Here is a 20,675-nt window from a genome sequence, read left to right as displayed (position 1 = left end):
TAGGCGTCGGCGCCCCGCACCGTCGCTACGTCGCTGGTTGCGGCATTGGCCTTAGTGACACCCCCATCCCATCGGTATCTTCTTCTAAATGTCGTTAGCAATCTTTATTACGGAATGTCATATTGGGTAACTGTTTACGCTCTGGCAACCGATCAGCAGCAGCGCGTGACTGACGCGTCCGAAATATTCCGCGGTCGGCTACGGCGCTTGAAAATAGTTCTATTGGGCGTTCATACGAAGCGCACGCCTTAGAAGTACGTAACAGATAAGATTAGACGCGCATTAAGAACTCTTTACTAATTGCTACATCATTGACGATTCTGCTTAGAGAAGCAATGGCGTACTCCCGTGCAAATGATTAAAGCGTCGATATCTCAAAATTGCTATTATCGATAGGTTCGCTCACGTCACGAGATAAATTATATTATCGCTTTTCTTAGAGATATTGCTTTTCTAGAGATATTGATGTCGCGCGATAAATTTTTCTAATGATAAATTTAAACGACACTTGCAATGAACGAAAGTGTTTTACTGAACAGTAACGGGGGGTCGACGAGACGCCGCTGTCGCCCCGAGGATTTAATAACTGTGCGCATTCGGTCACGAGCGTCAGTTTGATGTCCGGCTATAAATTCGCCGGACGATCCTCATCGCGCTCGGTGCGAATAAGTGCGAATGCCGCCGCCTGGGCTCGCATCTAATGAATAATGGACGACGCAATTTCGAACACCTGATAACACCTTTGTATTCTATCGTTACGCGGATGCGATAACGACGAAGGTCACGGGAATATATTGCTGTGGCGGCAATCACGATACCGGCGTTTACTGTCGGTCCCGGAGCGCTTATCCCAGGGAGGCAACCGCGGCTTTGTACATATATTACGACAAGAATCTCACGAAGGTTTACTACGCCTTGATCGCACGTCCGCTTTCGTAACGGCGTTCGGGTAAGAAATTCCTCGTCGTAGGAAAAATTCCTCCCTCGGAAATCACGTAAGAATTTTAAATTGATTTACGAGGTACTCGTCACGACCTAAACTTGTCGATTACGTCAGCAGGTATCTGGGCCACTGGTTTACAAGGGTGGAGAGATCCTTTTTGGCGTAAGCCCAAAACGCGTAGTACGAAGATCGGCGAGCGCGAGGAGAACACGGTTTAGTCAACGTTATTTCCACGCGGCTTCCAGGCGAAGGGTCTTTGAATGGGATAGGGGCAAACGGCCGCTAATAGCATTTTGACGAGCCACTCGTACACAACGTACGATCCCGGTTAGATGTTGTACAACGACGGTTAGGCCGCGTCGAGTCTGGCGGCATGTGTTTTGCGGGCGCAGGAGGGGCCCCTCTTGCTTCGCTCTTTAGTTGATTGGTCATTCCGGCGGGAGAGTCAGTGACTCACACACTCGGGCTTTGCATTCTCCCTGTCGACGTTGCCCTCACCGGCGAGAGTGTGTGCTCGCCCCGTTTCGAACTAGCGCTCACTTACGCCCGCATAACGCGGACTACGCCTCTCCGCGCAGCCCTGTCGTCTACTCCGATACTTATCGTCGTAGAGAACGAGTTAGCGGCCAGGGCCGTGACCGACCAAGGGTCCTGAAGATTTTATCGGAGAGATCGCGATTTTACTCCCCTTACGTCTTTTTCGGAATTATAGATTCCAATTTTTTCTCATCGAAAATTTCATCTCGCGTGTCTTTTCCGTGACCAAAAAAAAGTTTTTGACATTGATATTAGATATCTCAAAGTTGAAAATATCGAGGAACAGATTTGACGAAATTGCATCGTAAAATTTTCTCCTTTAATCCGCTGTCTCTCTTTCGGAGCATCCCATTCCTCCCCGAGCGGCACATATTGATTGGTAAACCGTCAGCCAGCATGTAATGAATGCGTTAACATCTGACCAACTTTCCGCCAGTACTGCCTCGATAGAACCTCACTATTACGGGCCTGAGGGTCCCATATGCCTTCGCCGCATCGAGGCAGTCGCTCCGTCGTTTCTTGGGCCAGTGGCAGCGATTCCTCGCCCGCGTACGATCGAGAGACGTGCTCGTTCCGCACGCTCGTTCGAGGCGCACGTGTTTCTTCAGCCCGCGTTTTACCTCATCGCGAATTCGCGATCACACGCTCGTTATCGAGGCGCACCTCCATTCGTATCTGGCGTCGTTAATGGACTTTTAATTTTGCCGCTATCGATATATATATATATATATATATATATTTATATATAAACGGGGAGACTGACGCGTTATCGAATTTTGCGTCGTTGTTTCGACAGTCAGTCGGTGCCGAGAGAACGCGAGAGCGAGACTGACGCGGATTGAAGGATCGAACGATTGTGAAGCAGAAACGAACGCTTGAATCATTATCGATGGTGCGAGGCGCGATATCGATTCTTTTCCCCGCGCGAAAACAGAGACAGCTTTGTACCGAGCGTGTAAACCGCGCGTCGAGGCCTCGAAGAGGAGCATCCGGGAAAACGCCGCGCGCGGCCGAGAAACGCGGAAGTCGCGCTCGTGAAGTGGCCGCGAAGAGACTTTAAAGTGTGCGCGTCCCGAGATATACGCAGGCAACGTCGGCGATAGATGAGAGTTCCTCGCTCTAGCATCGACGCTAAATGAGAGAAACGCGCGATCGCGCGATACCTGAAAGAGAGAGACGTCTTCCCTCTTTCCGAGAAGGAGAAATGTCCTAATCGAGAACTGTCAGCCCGCTCCGAACTGCCGATCCGCGGCAACTCGAGGTGTGAAAACTGGTATCAATTGGTGAAGGAGCGAAATTGCATCCGGTGTCGCGGCCGGATTGTGTGCGACGATGATTTAGGAAAGTGCGCGGCGCGTTTGTACGAGCCAAGTGCCATCGCGGAGATATCGATCGCGCGAGGAGAGGAGCTCTAAAGGAGCGACGAGATCTCGCGATCGGGAAAAGTTATCCCACAATGGTTCACACGAGTTACGCGCAGTGGGCCTGTTTGCCGAGCACATACCGGAAGAAGGTTCGTACGCTTTTAGTTCTAAGCGCGCGTGCAGGCACTTTAAAAAAAAAAAAAAGATTTATAGGCCGCTTTTGTCGCTCGTAAGATGATAATCGGATTAAATGGAATCGTAAGAGAATAATTCGGATTAAATGGAATTTCGGGGTCGAGCGAATCCTCGGATGAGATCCCGGGGAATAATTCGTAACGTAAAAGCCGAGCGTTTATCTCTCGAACGTCTCCGACCTCCTTTCTTTTTTTTTTTTTTTTTTTTTTCTTTATTCCGCGGAACCTCTCGTTTATGACGAATATCGCGGATAATTTTCGCGGAGCGGGATTTTCCCCGGACAGCCTGCGGGAATTACGTTCCTTCGCGAGAGTGGTGCCTCCAATTCCGTAACAATCGTAACTCAAGCGAGCGCCCCGGGCTTTAATTGCCGAGCGAGCGCGCTCGGGCCTTTTCTCTCTCAATCGGGAGAACCGTGGCTCGCGGCGCTACTCGGAAAGCAGACGCTGGTATTTATCAGCGGACATGCAGGATTTAATCATCCAGTGTATGCGCAAAAAGGTCGAGTCGAACGGTCGGCGATTAATAGGCAGGGACTGATTCGCCGGGATTGAGCGAAGGCGACGTACAACGGAAGTGAAGTCGCGCGAAGCGTCCGTCGTTCGTCGCGGATTTCTCGATTTCTCTCCCCGTCGCTCGGAAATGCACACATGCCGGATATAAATGAAAAGTCTTTTTGGATCCCCCGATCGGATAGGATCGATGTATACGTTCTCCACTCCGGAATAGGGTATCGTGAAAGTATATAGTTCCGCAAACATTTGCGCTCGCAACGTTTACCTCGTGCACACGCGCACACACCGCGGAATAAAAAAAATATTGATCGAGGCCGCATTCCTTGTGGCAAGGCCATCCGTAAAAGCTTCATTTGCTTATTGTGCACTCTTTGCTCCCGGGTGTTCCTCGCGGCTCCTGGATCGGCCGCGTAACGTCAACGTGACCGGAATGTACGTTTTACGAGTGTAACGGACTGTAGACCGACAGAAGACGTCCAGAAACGCGAAATGAGAATAAATAAAATTAAAAAGAAGAAAAAAGAAACGCCGGGATGGGACGCCTTTCATGGAGATTGTCGCGAGCTCTTTATCTAAATGCGACCGGACTAATCGAGCGAAAGAAGGTTTTTGCCTGGCGGTGTACTGAACCCGTTGGACGGTGTCATATTGTTAATAAAAACGCACTCTCGCGGCCGTGCCTTTATAAATAGCTCGCCGTCATGAAAGTTGCCTCTTAAACACAGTTCGCCGCTCGATAACGTCAATATTCGGTGCAGCAACGACGGCGGCGGTTTCCTTCGACGCGAACGTTTCACGTCGCGTGTCCGCCCGGCATTATTATCCGGACGAATTGATCTTTACTCGCTCCAACGACCGCCCATTATCTTCAGGGCCCTCATAACTCCCCTTCGGGGTAATGCCTCGCAGAAAGCGAGGAAAATGAGAGGCGGGCGCGTCGTACGCGCGGCCGCACCGCGTTTTCGCGTGTCGGCGCCGACAACGTCGGTGAGAGTCACGTACCTCCTGATTGCGTTCTTGCTCGGACTTCTCCCCCCTCCCCTCTCCCCACCCCTCCTGCCGCCACACTAAATCTCTAATTGCGTTACGCGTGTATGCACGCATCCATTAGGAGCGCGAGTTACGCGTACAAAACGTAACGCGATTCCTGGTTTACTCCTGGGAAAAGTGCCGTTGCGTCAGATTCAACGCGACTCGAAATCGTACAATTGAATTTTCTCGAAGGATCCCGATGATCGTCGGAAGAAAGATATTTGACGGCTGTCGCGTGACGATAGAGCGGAATCGATGAGAGAGATTCATTGCACACTCGGGATGTCTCAATCTTCCTAACTTCGTGTAGTTTTTAATGGTCGGAGTTGCGGAGCATTTGAAAATGTTACAATATATGTTTATCGACAACCTGGGCAACCGCAGGTTAAAGCGAGTTTTGAATCATCGTAGAACTATGTTGTATATCAGAAAACTCTCGGAGATGACGGGCGGTATTTGAACTCTGACCACCCAGGTTGGAGTCCGAGCTGTTATCCGCTACAGCAGAGGTTCTCAATCGTGAGGTGACAGCATTCTTTTCTTCAAATGGAAATTTAGAGGAATTTTTATCGTTACGTATTCAATAGAAGAGAGATATCGCGATTAGGATGTCGATCTTGAATGATAATGTCGATGATAATTTCTTGCGTGCCGAATGTATCTTTATTTATCAAGCGGAGATTCCGTGACAGCTTGACTTCTTGTTGCAAACATTAAATACACTGTGGCTGTGACGTCGTAGATGACTCAAGTAGACTTTTTTGCAAATGGACGAGAGTACAAGACACAAGGGCTGCGCAAGAAACTCGGGTAGTAACCAACGCCTCACGATTCACGATTAACAAGAGCGGCGATTGTGGCTAATTAATTCCAGATTTGCAACCTGAAGTTCTGACACTATCTCAAAAAAGGCGTGGCTGTTGCGGATCAAATCTTCTTGAGTCTCTCCGATTACGATTCTATCTCGCATACGTAACATACCTGTGAAACGTAATGTCTAAGGAAACAATAATGTGTATTTACATAGTGCAGTTACAAAGCAGCATCTAGCGTCAGAAGAAGATCGTAATAATGCAAAGGTATCATCTCGCTTTAATTCCGCTTAATAAATGTTCGCGAAATGAAAAACGCTAGGCATGTATTTTTTCGCTTGTCGATACAAATGTCACGAAGGAAATTAAGACATCGACGAGATGCCGATGACGTCTGGCAAAGCGAGCGCTCGTTATTGATTCCGTCGCCGGAATCTAAAAGGCCACGGCCATTAACGTTGATCCAAAAAACCGCGGGAAAAACCGCGCCTGTCGGCATCTTCCGGCGCACCCACGCGCCAAATAGCGTTAGGCGGAAGACGTCTCATCTCGCATGCACCTGATATCGTTGACCCGAAATCCTCGCGGCGCGATCTACCTACCGCAATGTTATGCGCGTTTACACGCGTGCAGGCACGCCTCTTAAATGGCATTGCGGGCATTCGTTTTGCGATTAGGAGTCGCGAATAGGAGTTACGTGCATAACGATCTCCCGATCGAGGTCGCGTCGCGTCGTTACACGATATCGCTCGATACGCAATCGTGTAATACATACGCAATAATATAACGCATGCATCGAACGATACTGATGCGAGAAAGGGAAGGAGAGAGAGAAAGAGAGAGGAAAAGAGAGAAGTATCACGCGCGTGTAGTACGTGAAGTGGAACGCGAGTCCGCGCGTGTTCGCCTTCCACACGCACGTGTAACGGAAATGTAAGAAAGCTTCGTGTAAGGGACCGTATTGTGTGTCGCATAAAAACGATAGGCGTCTCATTCCAGAGTGTAATCGTTCAGAGTGCGCAGAAAGGTAGATTGACGATTGATACATTAATGGAATATTTGAGAAACGTCACAAAATTTTATATTTTTGATGGGGGATTTTTGAATAAATTATTTAAAAAAATCAAGACAAAAATTATTCAATTTTTGTCTGGAGAAAAATTTTCGGAATGTATCTCGATGTCTTATGCCCATTTCTCTCGATGTAAATTAACTATAGTTATATATATATATTACTTTTCAAACATATATTCCAATCCATTTTTGTACTACTGAAAATGAATTTTGTACTATACAAATTCGAGTCGGAAACGTTTGGCATTTTTTATTAATAAACGTAGTTAAAATTAAATATGTAATTGTGCATTGTTTAGCAGCGCTGATTCTCGTTAATCTTATTATTATCACATGTCGAGAATTTTCTTCTGTTAATATTTGAAAAAAAAAAAAAGGGGAAGTTGAGCCGAGATTAAAGTTAATCTCGGCTCTCGAATCGCATTAATAATAATTTATTATATTATCGCATTTAATAATAATTTATTATATTATTAAGCCCGACAGTTTGAATTATTTATTTATCGGGGATGCGTGCCGGACGCGTGCATGTATTAACGTCCGTGCGTGATGACGCGGGATTACGTCGGGTCGGGTTCGGGGGACACGGGGGAGAAGATGAGGAGCCTTGGAGAGTCGGGAGAGCGTAGGATGGACCAAGATCAAGACGAGAGGTGCGCTAGACGGAGACGAATGAGATGCTGCGGTCCGGCGAGAGTGCGAGATCCCGATTCTAATATTGTCCTAGGCATCGGGCCGGTCTATCTCGCTCAGTGAACCGACCGGACTCGACGCCATCGGCCACGAGATATACGCAACTGATCGCAAATCTCCCTCTTCCTCTTTTTTTTTTCCTCCTCCGGTGGAAAAGCGGCTCGCGAAAAGTGTTTCCGTGCGATCGTGCGGTGTCGCGGTCGTGCGCGGACATTTTCGCTCGTAGATAAGGAGAGGGCGAGCGTCGCGACGCCGCGACAAGAGCAACGAGATCGGATCGTCGTCGGTGACGGCGCGGGGAAAGCTCGCCGGAAAATCAATCGAGTAAAACGTCCAGGAGAAAATACGGGAGGAAATACGCGGTGAGTGATGGACTGCGAGCGAGCAAAGTGCGCGAAGTCTCTGCTGCGGAGATCGGACTCGCGATTCTCCTTTGACAATCTCTTTTGAGAGAGAGAGAGAGAGAGAGAGAGAGAGAGAGAGAGAGAGAGAGAGAGAGAGAGACACAGAGCAGCAGATACGAGATGTAAAATTGAACACGTTTAAAAATGCACAAGTCGAGAATAGTGGATATGTAAATGTCTGGAAAGACGAGATATTAATTGTCAATTGTCTTTAATTGAAACATCAAGATATTAACTTTTGAATTGCAAGCGATGTCGTTAATACATCATTGATTAAAAGTTGTTGAGAATTGATATTTTGAATTAGCGACGAAGATTTACTATATTAAATCGAATTTCCGTTCGAAACGATTGTCATTTGGTATTGAAAAGCGTTTTAGATCAATTACGCAATTATTGAACATTATAATTTTACATCACAATTCAGTATCTTTATTGATAATATATTCTACTCAAAACACATCATCAGCAAATGAAGTGAATGAGAGCTTTTAGATGTAAAGGAAAATATCATCTTTTTTCTCTTTTTCTTTTTCATTCTGCCTGTTCCATTAACACTCGAGTTGTACTCTTCCACACTTCCTGTACTTAGAATGAAAGCAGCACACACTGGGGGGGGGGGGGAGAGAGAGAGAGAGAGAGAGGAAAAAGGGAAAAAGGAATAAAAACTAATGTGGAAAGTGTCGTCAGGAAAAACAAACTTATATCTAGGTGTTCACATAATTTACCAGACTTTGCCATGTTTTTCCCTCGGAGACGCCTATCCCAAATACGCTTTAAATCCTGTGAAACTTTGTAAATTACGTTGTCACTTGCCGCTAAGGAGATACCTAAATTTTTTCCAACAATGCAGTTTTATCGGAAAACTGCGCTCGCCGGAATATCGAGAAAGTCTCGAAATTATTTTGCAGCTTTCGCTGTTCCAGCCGTATTTTCGTCCCGTTTTTCATCTTCTCTCGTCGCCTCATTTTTATTCACTCGATAGTAGTTGTTCGTTTTATGCCGAAGGAAATTTTTTAACATCGCCGAAAGGACGGACTATTCTCGCTTTGTAGAGCGCCGTGAATTTACGTCGGCTAAAAACGGTAGCGCGATCGATCGCGAGCCGAGTACGGGTCACCATTGTGCAGGGTTATTATCGGCCGACTTGCAGGTGACATCGATAGAATCGGCTTGACCCGGCATCGAAAACGACCGATTTTTTTTTTTTATGTAAATTAAAGATGATCTATTAAAAAAACGCAAAATCGAAAATACCGACCAGGCGGATACCGACTTCGTCAACTTGACGAAGAGTAAATTTCGACGCGGGTTTCATCCTCGCGTCGACATTTACTTTATGCGATACTTATTTTTTATCCCGCTTGACTAGTCGCGGGGCAAATGTGAAACGTTCGTGGGATGTTCGAGATGTTCGAGAGAAATTCGAGACGCGTCGGCCCGGAGTGGCTATTTTGAATTCGGAAAGCCTCGCGCGAGCTCATCGATCGAAGGTCATCGAGTGCCGGTATCGGAGGAGCGAACGTCAAAGAACCAAACAGGGTCCGCGACATCGTAAAATGCGCTTTTATCGAGATTACACGGCCGCGGGCGAAAGCGTCGCGACGCCGCGCACAGCTCGGCAGTGCTGTATTTTTAAACGAGTTACCTCACCGGCTTCGCACCGGCTTCGTTTTCGCTTTCGCGCTAACGATTTCCGACGCGTGAATGCGAATCCCAAACGTTGTGAGTCGCGCGAAGCTAAGCCGTGAAGAGGTGGGCTTTATGCCACTGTTCATCATCGTGTTAAAACATTCATGATTAAAGCGGCACCTTCCCGGGGACCGGAGGACCGCCCGAGTGATTTAGCGCGATGTAAGCCGCGATACGTAACGTAATAATAAATCACGGCGGCGGATCGGAAAATTGGATGTAGAAATTAATTAGAGACTTAACCCGGCCTACGACATAATCCGTGGCTATTAGTGATGACCGAATGCGGGGTCGGTTACCGATACGAATATTTCATTGTAACTAATCCGACGTTATATCCCGGAGGAGTTTGGATTTTAATTTATCGCGCACGGGGAGAACGACAAAACAGAAGGAGTTTCTTGTTTACGTTATTCACGAGTAATTAGGATATTATATTATTGCAATGAATTACCGTGAAAAAAAGAAAAGGATAATTCACTTTCTATGCTACTGGCTTCCCCAATGTGTGTGAAATAGGCGGGAACCGTCGAAAAGAAAGTTTCTACCTCTCCTAAAATTTTACCTTCACCTTGCTCTCCTCGAGAAGCTTCGTCGGCAATAGATCGCTGAAGATCGCTCCTTCTCTTTCTCCCTCTTTTCCAAACGATATAAATAATCGAGGGCCAGTCACATGGCGTCGCTGACTTCTTGAGTACGCGCCAAGCGTACTTGACGCGGGTCTGAACGAACTGAATTGAAACGGCTTCGTAAATAAAGGGGACACTGTCCAACGGAATGATCGGCGTATCGGCCTTCATTGAGAATACCCCCGCTCAACGAAATATTAATTATATTACTTATTAAAATATTTATATACTCGCCATATAAACTCATCGAGTGGCGCGCCAAGTACACGCCTCGTTCCCGCCGTCGTGATGTCCTTAGTCCGTTTCTCTCAGCTCGTCAATTACGATACCGCCCGATTTCCAGGCGACACCCGACGACGGAATGCGCAGCGGGTTAATATCCGTTGTCAAGCTGCCGGGAACAGGAGCGTCTGGTTTGTGTGACGCTGATAATTTTTAGGGGGCGTCGACGCGATCTCGCCACTTTCGTCGTCATCTCGCAAACGCACCGGGAGTTAGTCGACTTTTACGCGGTATTAGCGGAACGTGCGGCACGAAGTTTCCGGTGATAAATTCGCCGACGCTCTATAATTCGCGAGCTAGCAAAATTATATACAGAATTACAATTAGTATACAGAAACAGGCGCGTCGGGTGAATGCATAGTATTCTTGCGGCGGGACAGAAAACGACGCGTGTGGGGTGGGTAAGATATTCTCCACCGGATATTTTTGGTTTTTTTATATTTCCGAGAGTTTCGATAATTATGTAAACAGAACAGCGGAGAGAAAGAGAAAGAGATGGAAAGTTACTCTTTTAAGGGGAGATAGGATTGGGGTTTACTTCGTCGAATTAAGGGTGAGTTTGCGCGAAGTCGATAAAAAACCAAGTATCAGATTAATCGTTCCACTTTTCAGTTTTTTATTTTCTTTCGACGAGCTAAGCAAGTTTAATTTGCTAATAATTTGCAAGTTTTATTTGCAAATAATTTGCCTTCTATTCTATTTACTCTAATAATTATTATTTCATTAACTGCATATATGCTGCCGTAAATTTTTCTTCGGAAAGCCGCTCGGCGAATATGAAACATTTTTTACTTACTTATTTTGCTTCAACATTTCGGTTTTTTTTTTTTTTTTTGATCATTTTTATAAGACACTTTATTGAAGATTTTAAGCTGGCGAATATTCATGCGATAGATATCGATGGTGGCATCGAATAGATTTCGCGGCTGGAATATCGGATATTGTACATAAACACCCGGGAACGTGACTATCCAAACCAAATTTATATGGATATTTATATGGGGTGCCGATGTTATCATAATGGATCATGCATAGCGAGATCGACTCTATTAAAAATACATTCATTACGACGCACGAGTCTCGCGAAAGCGAGCATTATCGATCCGAACAAATTAAATGTCCTGAACTTTCTCGAAAGATAATTAATGTTATTAGCTTACAGAAGTATCTCCAAATGGATTTTAACTTAAATATAAACTCAATCCGATTTGTCCTAAGTAACTTAATAATTTTAAATGAATCGCCAGAATCAATTTTTAAAAATCGACTTTTCTTAAATGGGAAAAATATTAATCAATTTTAATTGGGAATTTGAAAGCTATTCAAAATTGAGATGCTGGTACAGAAACCGTTGCAAAAACGATCGATTCGTCGTATAATTACCGTTTTAAAGGCGGGAGGATGCGGAGGATCGTCAAACGGACAAGCGAACGTCAGTCAAACAAGGACGCTGACGTTTATATCGCGATCTGTTTTTCCTGCCCCGCGGGCGCAGTGAGTTTAATTGCTTTCCTCTAGTCTGCTTTCTAATTAAGCCTTCAGCCTTCCTTGGCGAGGCGAGGAACTAGCCGAATGCATAATGCATTTCAGAGGACCGACGTCGGTCCTTTCTTCCTATCTCCTTTGAATGCCACACCGCGATTTGCCTTCGTCCCTCCCTCCCCCCTCCCCCCTCGCCTCGTTTCCCGCGAGTCCTGCTAATGGCCGAAGTTCGTCGTCGTTCCGACGTAGTGCGTCTCTTCGATTGAGTTATAATTAATGCACGCCTCGATTATAAGACTAACAACAGCAGGTGAAACTCGCGGGCGCAAACTGTTTCCAAGAGACACGAGCGATCAATTGTAAAGTAATAACTCATAATTTATTTGCTCGTACTCCTCTTTCTACATCTCTCAAATGCGCCTCGTTTCAAAATTACAATAATTATTACACGGGGATGGCTTTCTCTTCGTTAAAAAAAAATTTGTCCCGTCGTTAACACGACTAAAACGAACCGTAGGTGAAACTAGATGAAATTTCCATTTCTCTGATATTCGTGAAAGCGCGAAGATTGAATTATGAATTAATGCGAAATTCATATATTACGGTGCCTTTTATTCAATTATGAAATTCTAACTATCTCGCGCCTTGTTAGGTACTTTTAAGAAAATTAAGCGCTCGTTCGTGATCAAAATTGAAATGAATATTACGAGTCAATAAATTTCAAATTTTATTTATATATATATATATATATTTTTGTAACGTAATATATTTATAAATTATTGTTATCTTGCTCGAGTGTCGCGTATCGTGGTGGGTGTTCCCAGATTTATCGCCGAAGCGGCGTGACCGCGATCAACAGCTAAATTACAATTTAGTGTCTGTCACGAGTGACTATAATTCACTTCGCGATACAGTCGTCGCGGAAACGGATTTCGAAGCGAAATATTGAAAAATCCGACTCTCTTTCTCGAGAGCGAGGAGACATAAGCGTAATGCATTCCGCTCACGTGACTCGAAAGTGTCGACTACCTGGAAATCTCTTCGACTTGTTACGTGTTTCTTATGCATACGCAATTCGTGGATAGACTCCGTCTCCGCTTTTCCGCGTAAACGATCGATGTGTCTAAATGCTAGTTGAATCACGAATGTTACGCGTTAAATTGTCCATGAAATATTTCATGTAATTTGAGTCTCTCTCTCTCTCTCTCTCTCTCTCTCGTCTGTTCCATAATTATCTCTATTCGTACATCAAGTGAAGCGTAAAAAAAAAAAGGACGATATGATACTCGGAGAGTCTTCCGCCAGGATTGGATCTTTTTTCCGTGAAATTTATATAGCCATATGTCACACGTGGATCCGAGTCTTAGGAAGTGCCGTCGCGGACTGCAGGAAAAATTTCATTTCTTGATAAATGCGTGACTCGGGCGGCTCGTGCCCGGCATCTTGCAATTTTCCATTTCCATCCTCCGCGCTGTCGTAACTTATATCTGACAAGTTTCTTTTTTCCATGGAAAGTTTACCACTCGTCGCCGAATGCGTTGTACGTCGTACCTACCCGCACACTCATTGTTGTTGTCCCGTTCCTCGTAAACCGATCGTTACGCGTATTGGTGTCTCACGTGCAGTTTCACGTCTTATTCGGTAGCGGAATCTCTACGGTACCTAGAATGGAAGAGACCGCTAACGATCCTTCATGGCGAACGGTAATTTCTCGATTTCGACGATGTCTTTTGTCCGTAACGGACCGCCTTTATTGCGCGATAATCACATAATGGCGCGAATTGGCTCCGTCAATTAAAGCTGGGTCGTCGACGTTCCCCATATTCTTCGCTCGTTAAACGGTCACGAGAGCGGCCGAGACAATTATTTATCGCTTGTAATATTTAGTTCCTTCAAATATAAAGATCAAGCCGCGCGAGATACAGTTTGATTAATGGTAAAATGTATCAGCCGTGGAAAAGAAGCGCCTTGAAAATGCACGTTTAAAAGAAAAATGTCGCGAGGTCGCGAGGATCGATAGAACGGAAGTACCGGCGGTTTTCGTCACCGTTAGGTCGATTTGTTCTCACAATTATGCGAGGACAGTGTAACGGTTGGAAAATACGCGGAAAAAAAAATGCGGCATCGCTTCACCGTTCGAGCATCGGCATCGAACGCGCTCGGGAATATTCAATTTTTCGGTCTGCCGCGTCGCATGATTGCCGCGCGTATCCTCGTCAGGAGATATAAATCGCTTCGGAAGCGCCGATACAACGTCGTAGTATAATCAAATACGAAACACTTCCGACAGGTTTTCGAGTTCGATAAGAGTTACGACGTAACTGCAAAACGTAAATCGACCGTGGCGTGAAAAAAATTTCGATTTCGAGCTCATTGAACAGTCGACGGAGAAGCTCGTCCCTTCTTCGCTATTTCTTTCGAATTTTCCTCGAGTTGCAAAAAATTAGGATTGCAAATAAATGAAACGTCAGGAAAGTTAAAAATCTCCCTTAGTTTCCCGGAGGTGATCTCTCTCTCTCTCTTCTTTTTTTCGCTCCGAAATTGCCCGAGTCCCTCGACTGATCCTCAAATGGCGCGTCCGGAATTATTCGCACGATCGTGAAACGAATTATGCGAGCGTTTTAACAAAGTGTGCGAATACCCGCGGGCGGGTTCGGCAGCCTCTGTGGCTCTGGCGATCCCTTATTACCTCGCTGGTATCCCGCGGAGAGTTGGTCACGATGATCCTCGACTGGTCGGTCCTGCATCATCTTGTCCGATTTTTCCGTCGTTTTCCATCGCCGCATTCTCGCCTCTGGATGCTATTATCTCGCGTTGCCCGAAAGCAATTTTCTCCATCGCTTTCTCCAATCGCTTCTGCGGCCTCGCCACACGACGCTTAAAGGGTCGTTAAAATCGAACGAAACCTGTGTGGCACTCGACCATAAAATGAGTATCTCGAAAGTATCGTCGAAATGGAAGATTGAGTTATCAGTTTTTATCAAAAAAACCGTTACATCAAGTTTATTGCTTTTAAATTTACGTGTTTTCTTTAAAAAATTAATTATCATTGATTAATCATTGATTAATTAATTAATCGATCAATTTATATTTTTTTAAATGATTGTCAAGAGTTTGTTTATGCCGTAGAATCTGTGGGGCGGTATGTTGTCGCAAACGTCTCGGAAAGTTCTTTAGCCACGAAAGTGAGACTCGCGTTAGTTGATAATGAAGCAGAGTGTCCCAAGTTTTGTCGACGGCAAGTCGTCGCATCTATGTGTCTCGCATAGTTAAAAGTTTGAAAGACTTATGCGCGAGGCATGAAAGCGTGGAATTTCGTCTGGTAGTTCAACGCTCGTCCGCCTGTCTTACGTCGAGCGTGTTTTCATGGCTGTTCATTCGCTTGCCGAGTCGATAATTTGGCTTCCTGCCTCCATCCTTCTCTCTCTCTCTCTCTCTCTCTCTCTCTCTCTCTCTCTCTCTTGCGGCAGTTTCCTCGGTAATAAATATCAAACTGCGAAAGTTTATCTCATCCATCTCATTTTCTATTAGTGCGACTTAAGTAAACGTTATCTTCGGCCGTTGCTTACACCAAACGATTTTCACGCGACGTCGAGAAGCGAAATGAAAAAAAAAAGAGAAAAAGAAATGACTCGAATGGCGCGATTGATACGTACATTTTCAATCAAGTTAATGCGAGAAACAATGCGGTTTGGCCGAAGGCCAGGTTAACGTAAAGGCCAGGTTTGCGTAAATAAAATCGAGTCCTTCGCCCGGGAAATCGGGTCGCCATATATCTCATAGTTACACCCATCTCCCGAAATCCAAACAACATCGCGGGGAAGGTCAGTCGCGAAACCACCCCTGTTGTTCCGCTGTAGCCGAAAAGTCTGGCGCCGGTGTGACGACGGTCTAACGACGTGGATGCATCCAGGGGACCAGGGCTTTCAGTACACGTTCGTCTCTCCGACGCGTTGTGCACCGGCTCGTCTTCTAGTCGGTCGTTCTAGTCTTCGGTTCAGAGACATTCCTGAATTCTGTCTCGTTTGTGAAATCCGCGATGATCTTGCTATTGCCGACATCTTTTCTTATCTTTCCGCATTACTTTATATAATCCGTCATGCGTCAATTCGGACGGATTCGAGAATACGACTAGGAATATAGAATTTTCCCGGTAAACGTCAGATAACACGGTGACATTATATCAACATTACAATTTCCTATTCAATAATAAAAATGTAATATTGTACATGGTAGTTACATTATTGAGTGGGAAATTGTAATGTTGATGTTACCGTTCGGTCGGTGTTTACTGGGTTTTGATAAATTTAACAGGTAAAAAGGGATTCCTACATATGTAGCTTTGGAAATTTTCCAGAAGATACAAAAGCAAAAGGGGATTACAAAGTTAGTGAAACGCGCGCGAGGCCGCGTGCCGATTTGTTTCGTAAACTAAATAAAGGGAGTCGAACGTTTCGAGGCTCGTAACGTTCGACGATAAAAGTTTCTGCGGTGACGAAGGGGACGAGGCGAGCCTTCTTGGCTGGGTATTTTCAAGTTCCGCTGATAGCGTTTGTCAACTGCGAGGATATCGAGCGAGGAAGGAATCCTCGGGATGTTGAAGTTCCGAGTCGCATCCGGCCAACGGAAGTGCGACGGCACGGTGAGAATCTTAAGCGTCTGCGACTTAAATCTACTCTCAACTCGAGGCGCGGAGGGACGTCGCCGGTAGAAAGTTAATTTTTCCAGATCTATCCTGGGGGATTCGGTACGTGAATCGTTCGTTGAATTTCGTTGTCGCTGCGATATCACAGACACACTCGCAGACTCGCTGTTCGGTCTCGCGCAATCTGTCACTTGTAAAAGTAAAAAAGTCTCGTGAATAATATAAGTATAAGCTTACGTGTTCGAGTATTTTAATATCGTTTGCTATTCTGCGTCTGTCAATTTGCAAAATATCGACTTCTGAAATCGGCGGCGACGACCATATTTCATCGCGTTTCGATCCACCGTGACAGTAATTTGTCGTCGCTTCGCCTGTGCGGCCGCTTTCAGGCAGCGTCGGCGTCTGGGAAGTTGCCTGCCTCCAGGCGCAACGAGAGATGCAGTGGTTCTCAACCGGCTATCCGGTTTGATAACTCGCTCGGCGATTTACGATAAAATTGAGTCGCGTTTACTCGCATTCGTTCGTGTTAAATCATCGCGAACTAATTTTCTGATGTTGTTTGAATTTTTTTTAATTAAACGATACCGTTGCTTCAGGTGAATCCGGGAAGCAAGGCAGCCCAGCAGGGGGTGAGGGAAGGTGATCTGATCAGCAATATCAATGGAAAGAGCACTCGAGATCTGACCAACAGCGAGGCACACGCACTGCTACGTAATTCTGGGGAACAATTAAAACTCGGTCTTAATCAGTAAGTTAATTGAGATATCGAGATTTTTCTCCGTGATGAATGGAAACTTTATTTGACTGCACTTTGATTAAAATTTTTATTTTTGTTCTTTTTTTCCCTTTCGCCGCAGAGAAAATATCGGCTCGCCGAAAAGAAGGATCTACAGGAGCAGTTTGCAGGAGAACACTACTGAAATTCAGAATAGTAGGTATTCACCGGTCGATCAGTCCCTCGTTCATTTATGAAGCGAGAACTAATCGTAATTCTGTCATTTGCTTGCCGCAGAGATCACCACAAGGACCACGACAACGTGCCGTCGGACGGAAACGGAGAGGAACGTTGCCAGTAAGTTTGCCGTTTCTTTATATAAACATCAATTTACTCCCCGGCTCTTAGCGTAATTGAAAATTATGTTTTACACGTAAAACGACCAACGAGAAGGATACGCTCGATACGAGGCGTGTATCGATAATTAACAATTGATGAGCCGTTATATGACAGAAACTTTTGACGAATGCGTCATGAATTTGACGAATGGCTCATGATTAATTAAATTATGTAATGTCGAATTTACGAGCACTTCTCAATTTAATCGCCTGTTTGAAGCAAGCGAGCCGCGTCCGATATCGATTCCCGATTAATCTTGTGCGGTATCAAACGTCGGGCAAACTATCATTTTTCAATTAATATTTCACGCGGCTGTCTTTACGGATGCGGGATCGTAATTACGACGCCAGTAATTGAAATAATTCCACGAGAGTAATATGATTAATTTATTGATAAAATTATTCACGCGGGCACCGCAGTTGCGTAAACATTCAGGATATGAGCCACGACGTTTGTCATTAATTCAGAAATTCCGCAACTTATGTATGTTCGATTCGATTCGTTGTTGTTCGCGCGTCGCATTACGTCGGAGGACTCAGAATTACCCACGCATGACTGCCGGTGTTTGATCGAGTACAATAATCCTGCCAGTTAACTGAGCGTACAATACGCGTAGTTTAATTATCTCCGATGATCTCAACGGTGAACAATGGCGGCCGGTTCCTTTATGCGCGACAACCGCAGAAACCGAAGTTAGCGTTGGTGACGTTTTGGTTGGCGAATTAATCGTGCCGGTACGTCGTCGTCTATTGACGCTTAGCTTTGCATGCGAAAGAATAAAAACAATCTCTTTCGAAAATTTTTCGCAATCGCAACGAATATTTAGATCAGTGTCTCATTTATTTGTTTTATAACGCAGTTACAAATATGATTTCTCATTCTCCCCTTCATGCGTGAAATATGTTCTGTGAGTTTTAGAAATTCGTTATATTGAAATTTATTGAGATTTCATTATATTACTCTCATATTAGATGAAGCAAAACTTTTTACATTATATTTTATTGTATTTGGTTTTACAATTAAAAGACACCTTTCACATTTATCTTTATTTATTATCCAGCTTTATTTAATCATAAATTATCAAAGTGAATAACGAAAGTAGAGATATAATATCGAAGCATAAAATGCATTACGCACAAATAATTAAAAAGCCATATGGATCGATGAGGATTCTAGATAAAGCGATAAACTTCAAATAAATCAGTATCATCGCGAATGAACATCGGGAGATATCAATTTCGAAAGCCGACTTCGTCCTTAGATCTTTGTCCCATTTAATCAATCGCCGATAATTGGCGGCTCTTTCCGATTCTCCGGATCGGATAATGACGATCTAATGATCGCGCGCGCGACGTATGACGTGTACGAGAGACCATAAATGTACGCGGATCATCCCACTCTGATCATTACGGGCTCTTTTCTCCAAATTGCTCGTCGCGGTACAGTGCGCATCCAGACAGAGGCATACCCACGCCGAACGACGTCGAACGTGCGTGTTGCCTCACGCACACACGCAACCCACCTGTTCCCCGACTCACATATACACTCTCACGTACACGACGGTACACCTGCCACCACAACGACACGCCGGCAATTCCGTGCGGGCGCACCCTCGGCTCTCCGGGAAGGCCCTACGTCGAGGAGGCGACCCTCTTCTTCTCTTCTTCTTCTTCCTTCTCGGGGGCCGCCGCCTGCGGACCCACCTTTCCCGTCTCAGTCTCGGGGAACACCTTGCCGAGCGCGCCGTGCCGAGCAAGCGAATTTCCAAGTCGCGTCGTTTAACGGAGAAGAAGCGCGGCGAAGAAGGGAGCGCGAGAATTTCTGGCTCGCGATCGAAGATCGGGGATCGATCACGTGATTTTTCGGTAGAAGTTTCGGTAAAAGCGAGGTGTGCACGTCGTCAAGAAATTTGCATACATCGTGTAATATTTTTTCGTCAACATGGTGATAATAATAATAAATAAATTTAACAATTTCGAACCAAGGAGAAATGGAAAGTGTGAAATTGATGATTATGTGATCGGTCCCCTGATCCTCCGATTTATCGTAACAATGGGAGTTTTCTTCCTGTGAATCTTTTTCTCTGTCTAGTTTGATCAACGATTAATCGAATGCTCGAGTTAATATAAAGGGCGATGCCGATGAGTGTTCAATCAGGAAACGCACACAACACGGCGAGTGATGCCTGTGAATGACGCGATCATCAACAATGCGCGTATTATCCGGCGGTACAATGGTCGCGAATCGATGTTTAATGAATCCGCATGCGATTACGTAATGAGGAAAGAAAGGGTGAACTCGTCGTGACAAATCACGCGACGAAAGTAAATTCAGCGCGAGCGCGCTGAATCAATAATAATTAATGACGCTCGACGATGACGATTGGGATGACAATCGCGACGCTTTATACGAGCGAAGCTCGAGATAAGTGCTAGGAGATACAGGATAAAATTGGAAGATTGAATTTGATTTTCCGCGAAGATGAAGTTGTTCGATTGTATTCAGTGTCTGATGACGCTGAATCAACGACGCTCATCGCAACGGCGCGGCTGCGAGACGACGGATCCGTTGGTGATGACGAAACGACCGTCCACTCGACGTCAGCGTCATCATCATCATCGTCGTTCCGAATCCGCTCAGAAGATCACCTCGTCGAGATCCAACGCTCGATTTCTGATCGCGATACGCAGCTTCGGCGCTTCGTGGAAACGACGAGGACTCGCGAGGACCAGAAGCAAGCACGAGATACGCCCGAAGTCGAGGAAACTGCTCGCGACTGGCGGCGACGACGTCAGGTCGAAGGGCGTGGGAATCCCAGGGGCGGTTAATGGAGTCCACCTGAAGAGGAAGAGGAAGATCCCCGCGAGAAGCGTGGAAACGTCGAAAGGCAACGACACCGAACGGCGGGAGGGGGCCGACGTCGCCGGAAGAAGGGCCGGGGAGCTCGAGCGTGAATATTACGAGCACCTGGAAGCGCTGAAGTTCCTCATCGACCCGCCGCCGTGCTTTCGTAACACGGAGACCCGGCAGAACTTTGAGAACAAGTTGAACAGCCTCGATTTCAGGCGGATGAACACCATAGCGATTCCCGCGGGACCCGAGACGAACGAACAGCTGGATTCTGGAGATCCGGATGAGTTCCGGAGCTCGATCTGTGGACGTGGTAGCTCGTACGACGATCGCGAAAGATCGTACGCGAGCACCCTGGACCGCATCGTGGAGGAGCACCTGAAGATCGAGCGCACGATGATCGATCTGTTCG

At 45.7% G+C, this 20,675-nt stretch overlaps 1 protein-coding gene across 3 annotated transcripts in view; it reads left to right on the top strand.

Annotated features, from left to right (window-relative positions):
• The window catches only part of CAP (Cbl-associated protein), a 77,588-nt gene that overhangs the window by 8,204 nt on the left and 48,709 nt on the right, over positions 1–20,675 (top strand). For all 3 annotated transcript variants that reach the window (XM_089072676.1, XM_089072675.1, XM_089072674.1), the window contains exons 2-4: positions 16,896–17,047; positions 17,157–17,230; positions 17,312–17,371. In XM_089072676.1, the coding sequence (XP_088928802.1) occupies positions 16,896–17,047; positions 17,157–17,230; positions 17,312–17,371 (286 nt within the window). The remainder of the gene's footprint in view (positions 1–16,895; positions 17,048–17,156; positions 17,231–17,311; positions 17,372–20,675) is intronic.

The sequence above is a fragment of the Pogonomyrmex barbatus genome, unplaced genomic scaffold (assembly GCF_055798465.1).
Source record: "Pogonomyrmex barbatus isolate J1 unplaced genomic scaffold, ASM5579846v1 scaffold14, whole genome shotgun sequence".
NCBI classification, from domain to species: Eukaryota; Metazoa; Arthropoda; class Insecta; order Hymenoptera; family Formicidae; genus Pogonomyrmex; species Pogonomyrmex barbatus.
This window is presented reverse-complemented; position numbering and strand designations above follow the sequence as displayed.